At 38.1% G+C, this 21,802-nt stretch overlaps 1 protein-coding gene across 2 annotated transcripts; it reads right to left on the reverse strand.

The window, feature by feature from the left end:
- Positions 1-4,179: 4,179 nt before the first annotated feature.
- LOC122786618 (neurocalcin-delta B-like) lies at positions 4,180-20,177 on the reverse strand. 2 transcript variants are annotated; one of them, XM_044053057.1, is made up of 5 exons: positions 19,969-20,177; positions 8,735-8,831; positions 7,194-7,635; positions 5,770-5,875; positions 4,180-4,720 (listed from the first exon to the last, which is right to left on the reverse strand). In XM_044053057.1, the coding sequence occupies exons 3-5, from the start codon at positions 7,569-7,571 to the stop codon at positions 4,626-4,628; spliced, it is 579 nt and encodes a 192-aa protein (XP_043908992.1). In that variant the 5' UTR covers positions 7,572-7,635; positions 8,735-8,831; positions 19,969-20,177; the 3' UTR covers positions 4,180-4,625. The 2 variants fall into 2 exon arrangements, with proteins under 2 accessions (XP_043908992.1, XP_043908991.1); XM_044053056.1 differs by lacking the exon at positions 8,735-8,831.
- Positions 20,178-21,802: the final 1,625 nt, after the last annotated feature.

Consider the following 21,802-nt stretch of genomic DNA (forward strand, 5'->3'; position numbering starts at 1 on the left):
TAACCTATGAACAACAAGAACTCCTTGCTTTTTTTCTCCTTTGTTTTACATTTAATGAACGATATTTTTACAAAACATGAAATTTCTTGAGAAATATAAGTGCAATTTCAACAATATCGTGCACAAATGTACTATTTACACAGCACACTGGATCTAAAATGGCACAGCATTTAGTCACAGGTATCTGGATGAGAAAAATATTGTATTTGACATTACGTTTAGATTGTAATCGTAGTGTGAAATTTTAACAATCTCACATCTCGTGGGCCGGATTGGACCCTGTGGCGGGCCGGTTCTGGCCCCCGGGCCGTATGTTTGACACCCCTGCCTTAAGCGGTTGACTGAAGAAGGTGAGAAGGGATAGGGTCAAGGGGGTAGGGGGTGGGTCGGGCAGAGGTTATTAGGGAAAGAATTTGATCATGAGATAGAGGGGTGAAAGAGGATAGCGAAGGAGATGAATCTGTGGTTGGTAGAGTGGTGAGATCAGGAGGTGGGGTTGAGAGAGACGAGCGAATGTCATCTACTTGTTGACAGTAGTTGACAAATTGAATTGGTAGAAGGGAGGACGGGGAGTGGGGGAGTCAAGGAGGTCCGTTTTTTAGGGTTAGAGAAAGAGGATTGATTTTTACTCTGATAGAAAGATTGTTTGGCTGCAGAGCCACGAGGCTAGGAAAGACTTACAAACCTGGCGTGAAGTAAGAGGACAGAGGGAGTCAAGAGAGGGAGGACAGAGTAGAGAGGAAGGTGTCAGGGGCAGAGTTGGGATGCATGAGGGAGAAGGAGTCAGCTGAAGGAAGTGCTGATAGAACAGTTGAGGACAGAGAGGAGGGAGAGAGAGAGCCAATGTTTGCTCTGTAGCAAAGCCAGAGATGAACTCAGTCTTGTAGGTAGCTGACTGGCACTTCCACAGGCCCCCTGCGACAAGGTGCTGGATGTGTGTGGAGTGGGTGGGATCGATACGGTGGTGCTGTGAGTGAGTGTGAGGTTTGTAATATCTACGAGAAGAAACATGAACAGGAAGTGCTCATATGTTGAAGGTAGAAAACAGTTGCAGACAGGTACCTCATTAGCCTCCTTGTTAGACTCCTGTGTAGACTCATTTGTCTTTGTCTTCCTGAGTCTTGACTCCTGTGTAGACTCATTTGTCTTTGTCTTCCTCAGTCTTGACTCCTGTGGACTCTTTGTCTTGTCTTCCCTGAGTCTTGACTCCTGTGAAGAGTCTTCCTGTGTCTGTCTTGTCTTCCTGAGTCTTGACTCCTGTGTAGACTCTTTTGTCTTTGTCTTCCTGAGTCTTGACTCCTGTGTAGACTCTTTTGTCTTTGTCTTCCTGAGTCTTGACTCCTGTGTAGACTCTTTTGTCTTTGTCTTCCTGAGTCTTGACTCCTGTGTAGACTCTTTTGTCTTTGCCTGAAGAGTCTGCCGCTTCAAAATGAATGCTGCTTTTTAAAAGAACACCTGATTAGGAGCTGGTTGGTTACAGCTGTGTTGGCCACGCCCCTGTAGCCAATGAAACTTCACACCTGGTGATGGCTCAATAGAAACTAGGTCAAAACAGCAACAATAACAACTTTCTCTTTGACTTAGCAGACAAAATATCAACAACAAACTTTCATTTTAACTAAACAGACAAGTCAAAAGTCAAACAACCCAGCTAGATACAATAGCAAAATAAGAAAGACTCACTGACTTTTCATTTCAGATTCAAAATAATTTATATTCTTACATTCATTCATTCATTGTCTACAACTTTACCCTCCACATGAGGGTCAGCCATTCACTCTCACACTTACACCTACGGTCAATTTAGAGATCAGAATATTTAAAATATTAACAATGCTGCCATTATAAAGAGCTCAAGGATGAGCAGTGTTTCTTGGTTTGGTTTATACAGTATCTTACATTAAATTGTTATATGAATGTGTTTCTTAGTCAACATGCACCTTTCTAAGGTGTATTTGTAAAATCATGTCCAAAAGGTTCTAGTCTGACACTTATGTTTGTGCCAAATTGATTGAATTATCTGGGGACTATCCTCTATGTCCATATCTGGAGTTTTAACACAAATGTGGTAACTGTGGACTAATTACACCTACTAGATGAAGCGTTACGCTTATATATTAAAAAGACAGTCAGCCGTTTTCCCACTTTGCCTTTATTTGAATAACAAAATGGGCGTCCTACACAGATGATGCAATGTAACAATACAAAATCTACAAAAATGATACAGTGACAAAGTCCTTGTTTTTGTTCAACAGGTAGTAACAACTGTACAGTGTATACAGGGATAATAATAATACTGTGCTTTTTTATTTTCCTCCTTTCAGTGATTCATGTGTATTTGGCACTTGACCACAAGATGCTAGTGAAGTGAAAGGTGGGACTGGAGTCCCCTCATCACCTATATGAAATGTGCACAAACCCACAGTATCTTTACGTATGTGTTTGTCCACCTGTGAACATGTGACTGTCCAAAACTGATGGGTAAATGACGGGCTTGGTGGATGTGGACGTTTCTGGACGAAGAAGATGACTTGGGATTTTCAGACATTTCCACTGCACTTTAAACATCATTAGATCGTTTACACGCTGTGGGATGAACTGGTACTGGTCCAAATGACTGGATTAGATATTATAAAAACTGTAAACGCCAATTAAAAAAAAAGGTTGTTTATGAAAGTTTGCCACTTATATTGGTGGAGTGTCATGTTGCAGCTGAATATTCCTCACCTCCCTCTTCACTTCAAACCAGCAAATGAAAGAAACTACAGTATATAGCTTTCAGTTAGCATCAAAAACTCAAAAGATGTTAAGTTTGTCCATTGTGGGCTACTGTAAAAACTCCATTGACTTGACGTGGCGCCTCATAAATGTAAAAGGCTCATTCTGGGTTAATGAAAAACATGCACGCAAACATGCAAACTCCACACTGAAAAGGTTCTCAGTTGAACCGGCATCTGAACCGCTGACCTCGCTGCGAGGCGACAATGCCGGCCACTGCAACGCCGTGTCGCCCCACGTCTGAATTGAATTTTAATATCTCACTTTCACTTTTATTTTCCGGCATTTTTAAAATGACATATATTCAATGTGGTAAAATTTGAAAGACACATTAAACATCCAGATACACAAAGTAAAGTGGATTACCGTTCATATCCCAGATGATCTATTTGATATTTTTTTAACCACAAATTATTCAAAATGTTGGAAATGAGCATGCCGACTATAAAGAACATTCTGTATTAAAAAGAATAAAAAGAAGATTGGAATATAAATGTGAAAATGAGACATTGAAAATCTGATAAGTTGAAAAGCGTTTTGATTATATAATCTGTTTTTCCAAATCTGGTGAGATGGAGTTTCTTCCCTAGTGAACACGCAGGATACAGAGAGTGACTGCAAATCTTTACCAGTTTCCTGGGAAATCGTAAATCCACAGTGAGATAGAGCGAGAGAAGATGTTCATAGTTGAATCCATAGCACAAATGTGTGGTCCTCTCGTTTAAAAAAAAACAAGAAATCAAACATTTCTAGCATAAATATGAGTGAATATACTGTACAACTTTTTTTTCATATCGTATTCGTCAAGTCAAAGAAAAATAAAACGTTAATCATCATAGTCCAATAATTTATCCGTCGTTCACCGTTTCTTTTATCAGTGAATCTCAGCCACAGTGTAACCACACAGTAGAAGAATATACAAATACATATACTATGTATTCTTAGAACATCTAACTTCTTTGATTTTGCTTATATACTTGTTTAACCATATTTTGAGGAGAAAAAAAACAGCTCGGTTTTTATGCAAATGTCAAGTTTTGATCAGTGAAGTGTGTGCGTGTGAGAAAATGTCGTCCGTGGACATAAAACTTGGCATAAAAAGTCACTTTCAAAAAACAGATGACATCATCTGTGGTCAGAAGTTTGCCCTTCATTTAGAAATTTGAGTGAGTTTTGGTTGTAAGTAACATTTCTCCAAAGATATACATTTAAAAAGAAGTCGTCGTTGCTATTCATCCCTTCTAAATTCTTTTGATTTAAAAACTACACTTGTCCAGGTCTCCTAGCCAGACTTGGTCATAATGTGAGCTGCAAACACAGCACAGTCCCCGTCTCATGTTCTTCATTTCATTCAGTGTTAACATGGAGTTAGATCTCAATACTTTGTGTCGGACACAGAGAGGGAGAAAACCCAGAGCATTTAAAATCAGGAAGAATGCTTCCAAAAATAACAAATAAAAAGAAATGACAAGAATAAAATGGCAAAGTTGGATTCGGCTCAGTGTTCCTCGTGAATCTGTGGGATTATCCTCGCCGTTTGTCTTCTCCAACAGAGACAACACAGCCCTGATTCAGTGTCTAACAAGTCCATGATGGGATTTCAGTCCCGCGGGTTATTTTTGTACCGTAGGTGACCCACGTTTTCTGCTGCTTTGGACCTGGCATAGCGGCGCATGTACAATGTGTGCGTTACAAGTGCATGTATGTACTGCTGCATTTATGTGTGATTGTGTGTGTATGTGCATGTGCCCCTATAGCTCATGTCTCAATAATCTCAGGTGGGTCGATCGGGAGAGATTTTGAACTTTTGTTGAATTAATCATTGTAAAAGGGAAAAGTCCAGCTTCTTACTGCCCAGCACTGCTGGGGTCACACTGAAGCAGTCGCACAATGGAGGGGTCGCTCTTTGCTCCTTCAACAAACTCCTCCAGTGACAGCTTACCTGAGAGGGAGGAAGAGAGAGAAGAACATGATTAACATGATCAAAAAATAGTTTAAAGTGAGTTCTGCCTCAGTTTGGTCTTCATGTACAGTTGCATGAGTGAGGGAGCGTGTGCGTGTGTATACAGCAGCAGCGCAGCATTTATCCCATCAGACTTCTGAACATCTGGGTTTTTTCAGCAGTCGAATTCACTTCAGTCATGTGAAGCTGATCGACTTAGTCAGCATTGTGTGAACTCATTTGACAATGCAACACAGATTGGTTTACATTGAAAAATAACAGTAGATATGTTCCTCCATCCAGCAATGCACCGACACAGTGTGTAACATTTAGGAGGATTTATTGGCAGAATCGGTACATAAAACCTAGATCTGCAACTAACGATTATTTTCATAATCGATTAATCTGTTGATTATTTTCTCGATTAATCGTTTGGTCCATAAAATATCAGAAAACCTTAAAAAATGTTGATCGGTGTTCATCAAACCTGAGAATGATGATGTTCTCAAATGTCTTGTTTTGTCCACAAACCAAAATGATTAACTTTTAATGATTTCTTTGTTGAAATGAATAAAATACTCACATTTAAGAAGCTTAAACAATCGGAAATCTTGTTTTAATTATGAAAAAAGCTTCAAACTGATTAATTGATTATCAAAATAGTTAGCGATTAATTTAGTAATCGATACTACCCCTAAACATATTTGTATACATTTTGTAGTTGCCTTAAGGGTTTTCATAGCCTTAGAATAAGGCTTTAATATGTATTTTAGGCAAGGGACTTGCTTTATGAAGGACGCCATCTTGTGCCACTACCATGCTTCTACAGTAGCCTGAATGGACAAACCAGGTAAAAGTGCATTTCACATGTTGAAGCTTATTATGCAAAGGAAGAATAAAATCCTTTTTGGTACGCAAAGGCCACCACAGTTCCCTGAAGAGCTTGGTAATAGGACAGATGACGGGAGGTTCCTTCACTTGTTACTTTATTACATAATAAATATTATGTGTCACTAATTCTTACACAGTGTACACCTGTAGAGACTTACCATCTCGATTTGTGTCCATCTGCCTGAAAATCTTATCTGTGCGCTTCTCAGGTGTGGCCTCGTCCTCGGGCATCTTCATCACAGAGGAAACCATCTTGTAAATGGCCTGAAACCGACAGGAACAGAGGCAGAGGAATGAGAAAAATGATGTATGTATACGCATACACAATCATTCGATCAAGTGAGGAGGAAGTGAGATGGATAATCACTCTCACGTGAGTCTCTGCTGCCTGATGACACTGCACAGTAACAAAGAGGAAGTGTGAAAGTCTAAAGCACAGTACTTATTTAGTAAATATTTGTTGTTAATATTGCGGGTCTATGTAAGGGGAGTAGAAATGTCTTCATCTAAAAAACACTGTTGCTGCTGTGAAGAATCATTTCAAACCCAGTGACAACAAACTATCATTTCCAGTCCTGTCACTGATACATAATCACTCCTGTCACTCCTGTGATCTGTGTGACTAACACTGCAAGCACAGAGCCTGATGACACTTTCCACACTCAAGAGTCAACACAGTAAACATGAACCAGAGCAGCTGCTTTTAATCTGCATCACACATGCAAGGCAGCAGGTATTCATCAACACTCATGAACTAGTTAGTTAGTTACAGGATTGTTGTTTGAAGATGACAAAGGACTGATTAGCAAACAGGAACATCTTAAGCACGTCATCAAGCAGCTCCTCTTACTTTAGTGAAGGACAAACCAGTAAATGAAAGACTGATTATTATAGAATTATCAAATTACTGGTGGTCAATATCTATATAGTAGAAGCAGCATTTTTTGACACATACTTATGCCCATCTTACTTTGTGGTTCACTTGACAGTAATATTTAACAATTTAAGGGAATAAATGTCACAAAAATATCAATTTAATGATTACAAATAAATATGTGCAGCTAAAATGTTTGGACAGAAGTCAGAGACATGTATGCACTAAGGTGTGGGGCCTGGTGACATGTTGTGATGTATATATTCTTATTTCCTGGAGGAAACTGGAAGACTACATCAATTTTTATACACGTTTATAGCACTGTGTGAGACAGTAGAGGTGCTGAGGAGACGATGCAGGTGACCCATGTTATTTGGAATCAGAGTGGGGATCAGGAAAAGGCCCCATCCCTAAAGAAACACACCGGAGCTGGTTCTTATTTGTGGACGTCCCTGGACATGAGAGGTCTTTACTGCTGCTGTCTAAAATTACACAGCAGCTGGTTTTCATGCTGTGGGAAGTCAAATGGTTTGGAGGATAGAGGCATATGGATATATGTCACAGCAGCTGGTGTGGATGGTTGAGCAAAAGACCAGGGAACCGGATGGCGTGCGATGATCACAGAAAAACCTCAAGGGCTACATGGAACCAGAACAGCAGAAAGACTGAAAAGATGAGAGAGCAGAAAGCAACAAAGCACACACCCACCGTTACAATCTCCAGCATCTCTGCTCTGCTTATGTATCCGTTGCCGTCCAGGTCATACATACTGAACGCCCACTTCAGCTTCTGGTCCAGTCGACCGCGTGAGGTCACGCTCAGAGCAATAATGAACTCCCTGAAGTCTATAGTTCCGTCGCCGTTGGCGTCAAACGTGCGGAAGACGTGTTCCGCGAACTTGGAGGCGTCTCCGTAGGGGAAAAAGTTGGCATAGATTTTCTTGAACTCCTCCATGGACAGCGCACCGCTGGGGCAGTCCCTCAAGAAGCCCTTGTACCACTCGGTGATCTCGGGCTCGGTGAAGTCCGTGTTCTCCACCAGGTCCTGCATGACGTCAGGACGGAGCTTGCTGTTCTGTTTGCCCATGGTCGCTGCTTCTGTTGAGGCTGTGGCTGACGTGCGGGCGAAGGTGCGGCGGTGCTTTCGACTGCTGCAGGTGCAAAAAAAAGAAAAGAAAAGAGGAGAGAAGGAAAGAGGTTGTTAAGAGATCTTTTAGAGGGAGGAAGCACAAAGCTGTGGCAATGAAAAGTAAAAGTCCAGACACGGTTCGATGTCATGAAATTAGTAACAGGTACTGTTGTTCATAAAAATAACTTTTCTTCTGATGTTATTTCTGTTCATAAGATGCCACGATTGAGCTATTTTGTTGTCAGAAATGATGGGAAAGGATTTCTGTAGGATTACCACACCCTACATGATAAAAAAACATGTATTTTTGAAACAAAACAAGGACTCACACAGTAAAAGCTATTGCTGTTGCTAAATTGGTGCATCCTCAAGACTTATGGGAATTGGTCATTCTCAGAGACTTGGTCGTGAAGGATTTTTTACTTTTACACATTTACTTATGAATACAGTGGTGAATCATTTATCATAAACATATCTCTTGGAAATGGCTAGTTTACCTATTCAAAAATGATATTAGGTGTTATAGAAATAGTCAGAAATGTTCATGCACACATTTCCTATTAGGTCACAACACCCATCATCTTTAAAAAGTGGCTCCAGATATATAAAGTTTGGGAAACACAGTCCTAGCTAACCTGAATCTATATATCTTGTTGTCATTTTGTCTGTTTCTGTTTAAAAAAATAAATGCAAATCACAGTAATCAGAAAAAACTATGACAGTGTGCGAGATGAATCAAAAGCAGGTTGATAAATGCTCACCATGCACATGCAGCACGAGACCACCAAACGTTCTCAGGGTGCAAAACTACCACAAATGCACAACCACACCTACACTTGTGAAACATATTGCAGATAACCCCAGCACATGCCATGTTCAGCTGTGCATGCATCTCTGCTGCAGCTGCAGGAACACGGAACGCCTCGACACACACAATCCACATCCTTCATATTAACAGTGGAGACAGTTTCAGTTTTAATGTAAAAAAAAGAAAAAGAAAATTATGTTTCATAATAAAAGTCAAGATGATCAGAAATGGTGTGTTCCAGAAAATTCACAAACTTCTAAAACAAGAGGGACGACGGGGGAGTTTTTCCTCAGGACACAGCTCATCGTCTCACCCTTCAGTTAATGTGCTTAACACTTTCTCTTGTCAGGCTGCTAGCTGCTGCCGAGCTCTCCAGGCTGAAGACAAGAGGGAAACTGTTCCAAGCTTAGCTGTGGACAGATAAAATCAGCAATGTCAGGTCAGGCCAAAGCAAATTACGGAAGCACGTTCCAGGCAGGAAGGGACGTAAAGATTTTTATTTCCTGCCAATATTTGAAGAGTTAAAAAAGAAAACTCTTTTTTTTCCCTCCTTTAAACAAAAAAAACACTTGCTAAGACAGCCATCCATCACATTCTTCCAGTCATTAAGCTGTTTGATCAAGGCTTACTGAGAAAAAGCCATCATACGCACAGTACTTCCCTGGTAAGTGGGTGCTACAGTTTAAATGTGCTTTTCCTGGTAATAAAAAATTAATGTAACATTCATAATAAGTGCTGCTACACTGACAAGTTCAGGAAAACATTTACAGGCACTCGACGAGGAGAGGGTGATGGATACAAAGACTATTATAAGTAGTTTTCTGCCTTTTGTCGTCTATTAAGTGCATATGATCTGGCTCCACCTTTTATTACATTAGGAAAAAGTTTTAAAGTTACCTTTAAAAAAAAAAAAGCCCACCTGGATCGCAAAATGTTGAAAAAAACAACATTAATTTATTTGCATGATTGCTCTATCCTTGTTTTATGGTCTGCTTTTGTTCTGTGCACTAAAGTTTAAAACAGGCTGCACTCAACAACTCATCCTCACTGCACCAGGCTTTATTCACCAAAAGCTTTTGCCTGTCTTGCCTTGACAAAAGCAGCGTGGGATCTATGAAACAGAAACAACACCACCACCATCATCATCTTACCACTGTGTGAGCATTCACACACACAAATCTAATCAACCAGCCACATCATCCTGGCCACCGCCATTCATTTCATTCCTAAATTCATTCTTTGTCTGTCACATACTCTGAAATCGCACGTTGAAGTGCTTAATGGATAGTGGACCACTTCCATGATTGTTGGGGCTACGTTGTCATGACAACTGACCATACATATACCTCTTTGTCACAACTCGTAGAGAAGAAAACATCACTTTACATATAGCATCGGTGTCACAGTGGAGTGTAAAACTACTTGCTGTGAACACAGTGTCATCTCGTTTAATTGCTTTTAGCTGCAGCTCTAATCACACACAATGTTTTCATAATTAATTAATTAATTAATTAATTAGTTAATGTGGAGAAACAGAGGAGACTAAAGGCCTTCCCTTGCTACATTACTCTGAATGAGAAAGACAAGGTTAATTAGTGTTGGTCTCCATGGCTTTACAAAATAACAAAACAGCACGAGTTACATGCTGTATTTAGGCAGGAGTTTAATATTTAAAACACTATCAACCAGGACTGTTTGGCATTTCTGTTAATAAATGACCAAGAATGTTCCTAGTCATATTTAGCATATAAAGTAGGCTGCAAGAAAAACAGTGTAATGTTTACAATCAACATGTTGTCCTGGGACAGTAAATCTCTCTTAAGATGTTACACTGATGGAATCAACCCAAAAAGATTAATGAATTGCTCTTAATGTGTCAGTGATCTGATAGACACTGATTAAATGTTAAGCCTGTCACATCAAACGAAAGACAACTTAAAAAAAACAGGAAACAAACCAAAGGTCAACACTGCTTAGCTATTACTGATAATCGAATTGAAACGAGTCTCCCTGGAAGAAGAGATCTTGTATCTCAATGAGACCTTCCTGGCTAAATAAAGGATAAATGAAAAATAAATACAATCTTCAATCGATCAATATAAATCAAACTCAAGCAGCAAAGTTGAGCTAGATTCTTAGTTTTCTTATGCAATCTTTAAATATTACATTGTTTCAATATCTCACCTCAGCTTACCTTTTACTTAAATGGATTAAGATTAAGGTAATCACATCTTCATTAATCACAGATTACTCAATCAACAAGACCAAGGTTTACAACTAAATGATCCTTTTTAGAACAGTTTTATTCTTGTTGTTCAGCATCTGTTTATACACCAGTCTCTACTTACTGATGTCCATAGGAATTTTACATGAATGTATATTAATACATTCATGTAAAAAAAAACAGCAACTTGAAACTAATGTGTTATAAACCATTTAAATACTGATTATATTTATGCTATGGATACATTTAAGTGTGCCCCCCTTTACAGCATGCTTTAATTATTTTAAATAATATTATGTGAAATTCAATTTCAGCAAACACTAAAACTTCTGCTGTGCTATATACAGTATGTGTGTATACAGTATGTTTTTATTTTTTACAAAAGTAAAACACTAAAGCAATATTATTCAGTGCTCTGATGTCAAGGTTTTTTTTAAGCTAAATATTTTGATTGCAATTTGAATTGCAATATAACTTTTTTTAAATAATTACAATTAAAACCAGATAGAGCACTACCTTATGACATATCATCTACATATTTACTTCAATACTCTAATGCAAGGATGACAACTTTGTGAGTCTGTCATGTATATACTGCATTTTTTCTTCTTTTTTTTTTAAACTGGCACAGGACACAGAATAATCAAAAATTCAATTGCAGCCTTTGCAATTTGGGGTAAAAGTCATTGTGTGTTTTAAAAGAAGCAAAGACAGAACTCGACTGAGCATCCCTTCTCAACAGTCACCTTAAGAACCTGGCTATTTCTGTCTCTCCTGAGATCACAGTCCACAATTAACCACTAAGACTCTTACCTGCTGCTGGCAGACCTGTGATGACATTGTTACATAATCACGGCTTTGACAAGTGCACAGCTCACGTGGTCAAGTTTCTACCACGACCATCTCATGAGGTCAGGACAAGCAAAGTGAACACTGGTTAAACCTCCTGAGCGCGTCTGAGAACACAGCAGGCTTGATATAATGGCAGTGACCTCAGCCTGATGGTCGGGTATTAACAAGAACACACGGTCACTTTCAGCTTCTAATGACACCTAATAGGCAGTACACACATAATTATCACATATTCAACCTGTTAGGCTCTGAGACAGGCTTAAACCCTAAAGCCACCAAGAGAAAAGCTCCTGGAGGCAAATCCTCATCCAACAACTGACAGCATTTCATGAAAAATCTTTCTATTTAAGTCAAACATAACTATGTAGTACGCAATCAAAGATAAATGCAATAATCCAACTACTTTGAGCATAAACTGTATTTTAAAAATAATAATAATAATAATAATAATAATACTACATATATATACATATATATATATATATATATATATATATATATACACATATACATATATGCCATCGGGGGCAATTCCACTAGTTTAAAAAGAACCCCGTTTGAATTGAAGTACATGGAAAAATTATCCTATTTCTGTTTTGTTGTTGTTGTTTTTTTTGGGTCTTCCTCAGTAAATCATGTCTCCACTTAGAGGGAAATAGATAAGAGATGCAAAGCACATGATTGGACACCAGTGTGATTGACAGCAGGTAGGTATTATGCAATAGGGGCCTGGTTGCAGGTGACACAACCACCACTTGTGATTGTTATGGGTGACTTGACAACAGATTAATAATCTGTTCATGATTATGATAAAAACACTAAAAAAATTTCTTTCTTCTCCAATGACAACCTAATTTGTGGTGCATGTATTACCACAAAGTTTCTTGAATGCATCTTATCTATAATCGCAATACAATTATAACTATTTGAATAGCATTTGAAATGCCCATTTCTAATAAGCAAGTATCAAATCGGCAGTTATTTATTTTCTCGTTAAATTTCATGATTTTCACTGGTATGTCTTGTATTAGTCCAACCAATGGCTCCGAAACCAAATATATTCAATCTACAAAATTATTATTATTGTTATCGAAGCTTTAACCAGCCTGAGGAAGAGCTTCTCTTGTTATCTTAAATCTGAATCGTTCTGGATTAATTATTTGGTAAAATTAAATAAAAACTTGACAAGGTGTTCGTCCATTTTCATTGCAGTCGATATACATCCATACCAACAAAAGTCTGCAGTGCAACAGTCTGTCCATGCTTGCTCGTGAATCAAAAGCCCTTCACATGCCGTTCATCCCAGTACATCGTGTTGCCTGCTTATGTAACATGCAGGAGTCTCCATTTATATCCTGCAGGTAAATCTTAACCCTGGAATCCCACAGTAATCCCAGAGCAGAGAGTAAAAGAGAGCTAGCCTGAGGCCCGCAGAGAGCTGCAATGGCTGAAAACGAGCCTCTATCAAAGACAGTGAGGTTATGAATGAAACATTCATAATGCAATATAATCCATCTGTCAACAGTCTGCAGAGCTGGGGTCAGTCACCCTTCACCTAACAGGCATCTGTAATGTGATATTTCACCTGCAGGTAAAATAATGATGTTTCTTTTAAGCTGCGTCAAAAGTCAAAGTAAAATGTGGTTTTGATTTGAAGCAACACCACACAGAGGCATGATGTTGAGGATTTCAATGCCTGTCATCACCCTCCTTCTTCTCTCTACTATCTAAGAAATATATCAGCAACTTCCTTCTCTGTACCGAGTATGTTTACATCATTCATTTTTTGTATTTTTGTACATGATTTAATTTATTTATATGTTGTTCTTGAGCCTTTAAAAGAAAAACCTCTAGTTTCATTATGACATAATTAACCATGTAATTAACCACAACCTGTTTTTGTTTATATTGCCACAAAAACCATAGTTGCATTTGCTGGTTATAAGTCGGTTTAAATTAGAGTTATAATGCAAAAAAAAGTGAGATTTTGAGCATCTGAATTCATGTCTCTTGGCAGGTTGATAACAGACAGTCATCAGCCTCTCGCTGATGTCAAAAGACAAAAGGAGGAAATTATATAAAAGGCAACAATAACTCAAATAACCTCAAGTTTACTAAACCTTGAGGCAGGCCGGCTATAGCAACAGAAGACCAAACAGGGTGCTGCTCTTACCACTTCATTCAGTGTCATGTGTACCTATTTTAGTGGCCATTAGGTGTAAACTTATAATCTCTCAACAATAACTAACAGGTTGATACTGCATATCAATGTGCTACAAACCACACTGTTAGTAAATGAAAGGTATACTTTGAAAACATCTATTTTAAGTTCTGTGACACAGGACTTGTGAATGTCAGAGGGATCGCAGGGATGGGGCAGCTCATATTTCAAAACGACAGGGGAACACCAGGCTGCATTCAAGCAGCTGGGAGTCCTGCAACACTGCTATACATTTATTTAACATTCTTAATCAGGTTTGTGTTCACAGTCACTTTATTTTGACGCAAATGAAAAACTGGTCTGACATTTGGTGTATCATCAGACCTGAGCAGTGCAACCGTCAAAGGAAACCTTTCTTCTTCATTTCAAGAGATCAAAATCAGTGGAGCTAACTTTCCACAAACACTAGTTATGAAAACACTAAAACAAATTAGTTATTTTCATAATCAACTTAGCTGAGTGGTGTTTCAGAAGCCTCAAAATTATGACGTCCTAAAATAATCGTTTTATCCACAAAAGAAAAGATACACAGAGTAGAAAAGGAAAAAAATTTAATTATTAAAATGTTCATTATCAAAATAGTTGGCACTTCATTTAGAAGTCAATTTCAGGGCAGCATAATTAATCACAAAAACAACCCAATATTCGTTCCAGTCGCAAATGCAGTATCTGGCTAAATGCATCTGCTTCGTTTTTACCTCACACACTCACCTCAGAGTTACATTGCTGTGTCAACCAAGTCAAACTTTGCAACAGAACACTTCTATAAAGACAGGGAACAGAGGCACAAAGCTAAGTTAAATATCACAGTGTGTGACTCACAATGAGTCACATCAAATCTGGTCTGTATGACAAACTACTTCATTTCTCATCTGTGCCATTTTGGCTCAGATGTTTTACGATTTCTAAAAAACGAATGACCTGCAGTGTTCATCCTTATCCAGTCACACTACATTACTTCTGTTCCCCTTCTGTTCATCTTGCAGCTACAGCCCATTTGTGATCACATGTCTGATCAGCCAACACGTGACGACCACCGTCAACCACTGCGGCTGAGCGGCATAGCTGTGGGAGCAGCAGAGCTCACATTACAAGTATCATTATCAGCGCTGTTCAGTGTAGCGTGCTTAAGCGGCTCCTTGAATATCTGGCTGAAACTCTATCTTCTGTTTTATTTAGTGTAAGGTCAAAGCTGCTGGACAACTCTTGCTCTGAGAAAATTAACATCGTCTGCTGCAGGCTTTCAGATGTTGCTTTCAAACACCATCACTCGGCAGTCAAGAAGGTATTTTCAATTATTTAAGCTTTTCAACAGGATTATAAAAGCATAAATATGGTGTAACTAAAAGAAGATGTCAGTTAGCCAATTTCAAAAAATGAATTACGTCTAGCTTCAATTGAATGAAAAGATGAACATCAGAAGACACTTTAAATTCAGTGTTCAGTCACAAAATATCGTCCAAGCTGCATTCACAGTACCCTCTGCTGGATAACTATGTAATTACTTCTGTCTGATGCACTTCTAGACTGTGTATGTACTGTAAAATTGCAGTGTGCCGTCATATTAAATAAAAGGAGCATTTATGTAACAACTTTGGGGTAAATTTTTAGTGCAGACATAAATATTTTTAAATGAATTGACAACAAATAATTTAAACGGACATTATGAACCGGAATTAAATCAGAAGATCACTATCGGGATAAATAGTTTGAGCGAATTACAGGTCATTAGAAATTCATCCAAGCATGGTTTCTTTGTCTGCCGATGTTCATCTTTTTCAATGAATTGTTTAAATTCATCCACACCAGCTCGTTCTTCAGAATGAAAGACGAAGTCAAAATCATTTCCTCAGGCAGAGGTCATGACATTAGATTTGGTTAGACAGTTACTTTTGATATGGAAGAAAGATCCTTAACATTATATAATAATATTAACATGTAATTCAGGACGACATAATCTACTATGAACCAAAAAATATGGATCAAATGTAGATCATCAGCTCAATACAAGTATATCTCTGCTAGTTTACAGTACTGTGCTGCCTCACATACTGCAGCTATTAGATTAGTGGCACCTAAAAGTGTAAACAAAGCATTCTATTCTTAACAAACAGTTACCAACACAGGTTTGTTCACACAGTCTTACCAAATCACAGCTGCCAAACAACAACTGCTGATCTGACTATAACATTCTTGTGGGTTTGTGTCAAAGTCAGTATACAACAGCTGACAATTAGGTGAACTAAATGATTAATTAAGAAAATATTTTAACCTGATGGTTAAAACATTTAAAATAATCATTTGTTGCAAGACTTGCATAGTCAAGTCTCACATGACTGTGAGCTGTTGAAGCTTATAGCTAAGCTCTGAGCCCACAGATCATTTACAGTGCCCTCTGCCGGATGACTTAGTAATTACTTCAATCTGATGCACTTCTAGACTGTGTATTTGGAATTCAAACATGTTTTTAAGGTTTGAGTTTGAATTATCACCTACGTATGTACTGTAAAGTTGCGGTGTGCAGTCATATTACATTTAATAAAGAATTTTAATTTTAATTAATATCTTTAAATTAATTGATATCAAATAATGTTATCATACATTGTGAATCGGAATCAAATCAGGAGATCTGTAAGAGGGGATTAAAATTTTGTTTAAGCGAATTATGGGTCATTAGAAATTTTTGGTAAAAGTGATGACTAAAAATCCCATCTATCATTTCTTTGACAGACCTGAGGCAGCAAGTTAATCATAATGCAGCACACATGAGCTGGCATTGTCAGCCAAGAGTGCTGCATGCATCAAAGCACTGCAGAAAACCACAAGCTCATGACAGAGAGGCCATTATGAGGCAGTGAATGAGAACAAGATAAAAACTGTCAAAGAAACGTATCATCAACTGCACGACGGCAGGCAGAGCTACGCAACACACTCGGGTCTACTCTGGACACACACACATGCAGCACAGTGTCACTGATTACACAGGGAGGATTCTGTTTGCCTTTCTCTGGATATCTAAATGTGTATTTCCCTGAAACAGCCAGGCAAATGCTGCAGAGATGGAAATGTCAATCTGTCCCATGACTGAACAACTCTCACTCATCTACCACTGAAATGTGGTATACAGTCCAAAATATTATCTGTGTGACGGGCGAGAAACCGTTTGTATTTCCGTCTCAATCTGAATCTCTGAAACTCCCCCTCCTTCCTTTAGTTGAATCTGGAGCTCAGTTTTGCTCTCATTTGTAAACAAATGTATTAATATTCAATAAATAAGTAAAAAGCACCTTCCCTGGCTTCTTCCTCGATAAACACCAGTGTTTGACCAGCCCCGTGCTGTTAATGTTTGGGAATTATGACCTAAAAAATAAAGATGTACCACACTGGATTTACAATTTTATATTCTTAAAAAAAACTTCATACTAATGTCTGCATTTGTTTCAATAATTACATTTTGAACATGAATCTCCCCTTGGGGTTAAAGTGCAACCAAACCTATGAGCATTTTGTGGGAACAAACTCTTCACTGTTTGCTGCCATTGTGTTAAGTCTCTCTGAGGAAAAGCATTAAGATGGGCTGTAGTGCTGTATCAACATAAACTACAGAAGTCTACAGAAATCGCAGTGACTCATTAAATCAATTAATTGTCCAGCTCTAATTAGCTTGTTCACCCAATGATGCTGATCGAAGCCAAAGCAGATAAAAACCTGCATGTCTTATCTGAACTGGGAGTAAATGCCGATTAAACACATTCCCACTGACGAAAGCCCCATTTCAAGCCAGGATTAAACATGTTTTTTGACCAGTGAGAATGAAGAGAAGTCTAACACAATGCAGATGAGAGTTGACTGCAACCCAGACAAGCCTAACTATAGAGGATGTAGCCAGTATAGCCAGTGTGGCCCAGACTGAAACCGCAAGACACCCACATCATCAAAAATAGATCATCTGTTCAAATTTAGCAAACATTTGTAAGCACTTAGCATCTTGAAATGTTTGCAGGGAGGGTTTTGACACCAAGGCGGCTATTATCCTGACTCCACCCTTGTGTCAGCACCTACACAGGTCTTTAAACTTTCCTTCCTGTGTTCTATTGGCTGGTTTGATTTAGAAAGTTGCTAAAAACATATTTGAAAGCCACAGAGATTCACAGACACCATGTTTTTACATCGTCTGTGTGTCATTACTACTTCTGTTTCCTTTGTGACTGAACAGTTTTGATATGAGATTTTCGTCAGGGGCCTGAGACCCACAGCTCCTCACCACTGTTTACATTTATTTTTTCCATCTGTGTCCACTTGTGCCTTTTTAACACCATCGCCCTCTCTCATCACCTCTTCTACACTTGTTTACTTCCCACATCAAACCACAATGGCTTTCAATTACAACAAGCCACCAGCCAAAAAGAGTAAATATGCAATTCGTGCAGGTAACTTTGAGAAGCAGCGATCTCATCTTCAGTCTCTTTAATCCTCAGCTATACTTAAGCTGCTTGCCTGGTCAAAACCTGAAACCAGCAGGGTCAAACCAATATACGCTTAAAAAAAAAAAAGACAATTTAGTATATAGAGCAAAACAATGTCAAACAATGTTTGATAGCTTTTATTATAAATTCCATTTAATTGCCTTAGAGTACAGTGGTTAGTATTTGGATGGTGAAATGTGTTAAAGATCCATCATATTATAAATCTATTGCACAGTGTATGATAAACTAAAGCCTGACTTATAAGAATTATATTGCAATTCACACTGTAATTTGTATAAGGCAACATTAATATTGCTTATTTATAGCTTCAGTCGCGAAAACAATTCAGTTTGGAGGATGACACCTTAGAATAATAACGCAGTCTGGCTGGATAAATGACTTAAACCTGAATAAAACTTAAGATAAGAAAGGATTCATTGTCTCCGTGGGAAACTTGCCTTGGAATAAACAGTGTCTGCAGAATGTCAACAGTACATACACTTAGACACTCCATTAATACACAATAACTAATCAACAAATACATTAATTGCACATAATCAAGATGCATGCTATATTGTATTTCTTCTTAAACCCTTTAGATGCTTCTACATTGTTTATGCACTGTAACTTCACATATCCGTGTACAGTCGCCAAGACATATGTTCACAGGAAAACATTTGTTGTTGTAATATATAATCACCAGTTCAATAAGTCTACAAGTCTCTGCTCTCCTGCTCAAATCAACTGAGATACTCTGCCTCAAGACTGCAATTTTGTTTCCTGTCATCAAGTAAACACAATGTTATAATATTAAATAGCTAGTCTAGATACATATTACAGATAATCACAATTGATTTTATCCGTCAAAATGAACATTTCGGATATCCATGATTATAAATGAGAAATTGTTACAAATATACCCATTTATATCTACAACTTCATTCTGAGGAGTCATAATTTCCATTGGAATTTAGGATATCTTTAACTAAAATGTTGAGCGGTCTTGAGTAAACTTCACAATGGAATTATGGATAGTCATAATTTAGAGTGACATTTTCTTATTTCATGAGGTTTGTCATTTCAAATACCTTAAAGACCAGTTATAATTCCAGGGCAATTGAATTTATGTTGAAGTGGAATTTTGACTACTAAAATTTAAGGACAGTGTGTGTTGTTTTTCAATACTTCAAACTGTTGTCATTTCATCTCTAGTTTGGTTTATCTGTATTTGGCAGTTTGCGAAGGTGAACATAAGGATATGTGACCAGTTGTAATTCCAGGGTAATTGTAGTTATCTGGAATGGTGAGAAATCAGGATGATATGATGAATATGACAAACGTGTGACACATGTTCAACTGAATGAATGATGCCTGTGTTAACACGTGAATGGAAAAGGTCACGTTATTTATCCTGAGAAGAATGACATTAATGTGAATAGCAAAAACTGTATCAATATACGAACCAGTCTAGATCTTCATGGATAAAAGAGCTTTTGATTAACACAGCTCCTCTGGAGATTCACCCAGAAGAACGGGATAACAAACGTGGGTGAAGCTTTATCCGTTACTAGCATCATCTACTTAGAGTCGCCGTACGGCAAAGTCGTGGAGGAGAATGTTGTTTAAACACAGTGTTTCCCGTAATTTCACCCAGACATATTACATTTCAGCAGCTCCAACCTGTGAACCCAACTCACCTGCGAGACAAAAAAACAAAAACTAACAGGAAGCGGACAAACTACGAGGGAGGGAGCAGAGTCACAGGCACCGTAGCGACAACTTACCTCGCTGTAAAGTTGTTGTTAAAAGTGTCTTTAGTAGTCCATGGGCTCGCGTCACCGGGGCGGACGGTTGGACAGTTTGAAGAGAGCGGGTTTAACAGGTAGCAAGAACCGCACAGGAGCAAGAGTTCGCCGGCTGCTCTCACTTCAAACTCCAGCAGGTTTGTTCCCAAGCAGCTTCACTCCGCTCTGCTCCACCACCAGCCTCTCACAGGCAATGACGTCAAGGCTGCTCGTCACGTGGTAGAGTGGCGGGCCAATGGGAAGCCGCGTTGTCAGTATGCGCTTTATTCGACGAATGTGTTCGCGTTCATATATTATCTGCTGGATTGAAGTAAAATCAGGCAAAAATATATCAAAATAATGTATTTTAAAATAAAATACCAAATACTCAAATAATAAATGTATCAATAATAATAAATAAACTGCAAAACACAGAAGCCACACCATGTAACTAATTTTCAAAATAATAAAAATAATCTGACTCAAGGAACTGTTGATCTACTTTCTTGGTGTTCAGTAACAGATGAAGCCCACAATGAATCGGCAAACATTCAAACGGATGATCTGACTACACTGATGGTCTGTTTCATCACAGTACAGTACACACAATCAGGTAAGTATGTAACATCCTATCACCATCCAATACAATAATTACTTCGAAGCCAATAATCATGACATGATGAACTGACCCTGTCAAGTTGTGCACATAGCATAGCACTTGCTGAGGGGTTGAGAACATACATTTAAAGTCTTGGAGCTATTGATTTAAAGAAGAAATCAATAGCTCCAATAACTAAATAAATAAGTCACTGTGTTGCTGTATGAAGTCCAGGCAAATTAAAGTGGACACCAAGCACCATGATATCCAATCTGCAGCAGAACCTCAAATATTGTATACTTATATATATACATATATATATATATGTATATATATATACATATATATATATACATACATATATATATATATATATATATATATATATATATATATATAGTCTTTCTTTATTTGTATATATATATATATATATATATATATATATGTATATATATATATATATATATCAGAAATGAGGTTGCAGGTTGTTGTAGATAAAAAATAAAACAAGAAAACAGATACACCTGCATTGCTTGAGTCCTTGGCTTATCTGCCCAAGTGCTGTTTCTAACCATCGTTTTCCATCATGCTAATTAGCAGACTAATTATTTGCATTGACCTCCAGTTAAAATGTTCTGCTGCACTGACAATATAATACTAAGCATATTTAATCCTGAGTATTGCATGATGATGAGACAGCTTATGGTACAGGTGTTACAGGTACAGGTGTTCACATGTAGGCACATTGAGAGCCATGCTTTGCCTAAGATGATTAGTGGCAGTCAAAGCCACAGAGCTAATTCAGCCAGTGCTCCTGGGAGCTTTTTCTTAATGGCCTTATCAAGTACACTGAGCGAGAGACCTCTCCTGCTGTTGAGTCAGCAAACTCCCTGCCACACCGGTGGAGAGAATGCCCAATCATTCATTACATTCAAAAAGCAAACATAAAAGACAGGTTTTAAATGTTTGATAAACATGTCAAAATAATGGCAAAATAAATGGCTCATAATGTTGACATATTATTTATTATTGCATAAAGGAGAAATTGTAAGCGTGAATGCGGCTGCACAATGAGGTTTGTGAAGTGTGTGCATGACAAAATTCAACACAGACAATGCATGCAAAAAATGAGCTTGATAAAATTTTGATTATTATGTTTGCACACATTTGTGTTGGGCTAAAAGAGATAAAAACACTGACATGCACCTGTGCAAACCAGTCAGCCTGAGGAAAAAA

This window comes from Solea senegalensis, linkage group LG20 (genome assembly GCF_019176455.1).
Source record: "Solea senegalensis isolate Sse05_10M linkage group LG20, IFAPA_SoseM_1, whole genome shotgun sequence".
NCBI lineage: Eukaryota > Metazoa > Chordata > Actinopteri > Pleuronectiformes > Soleidae > Solea > Solea senegalensis.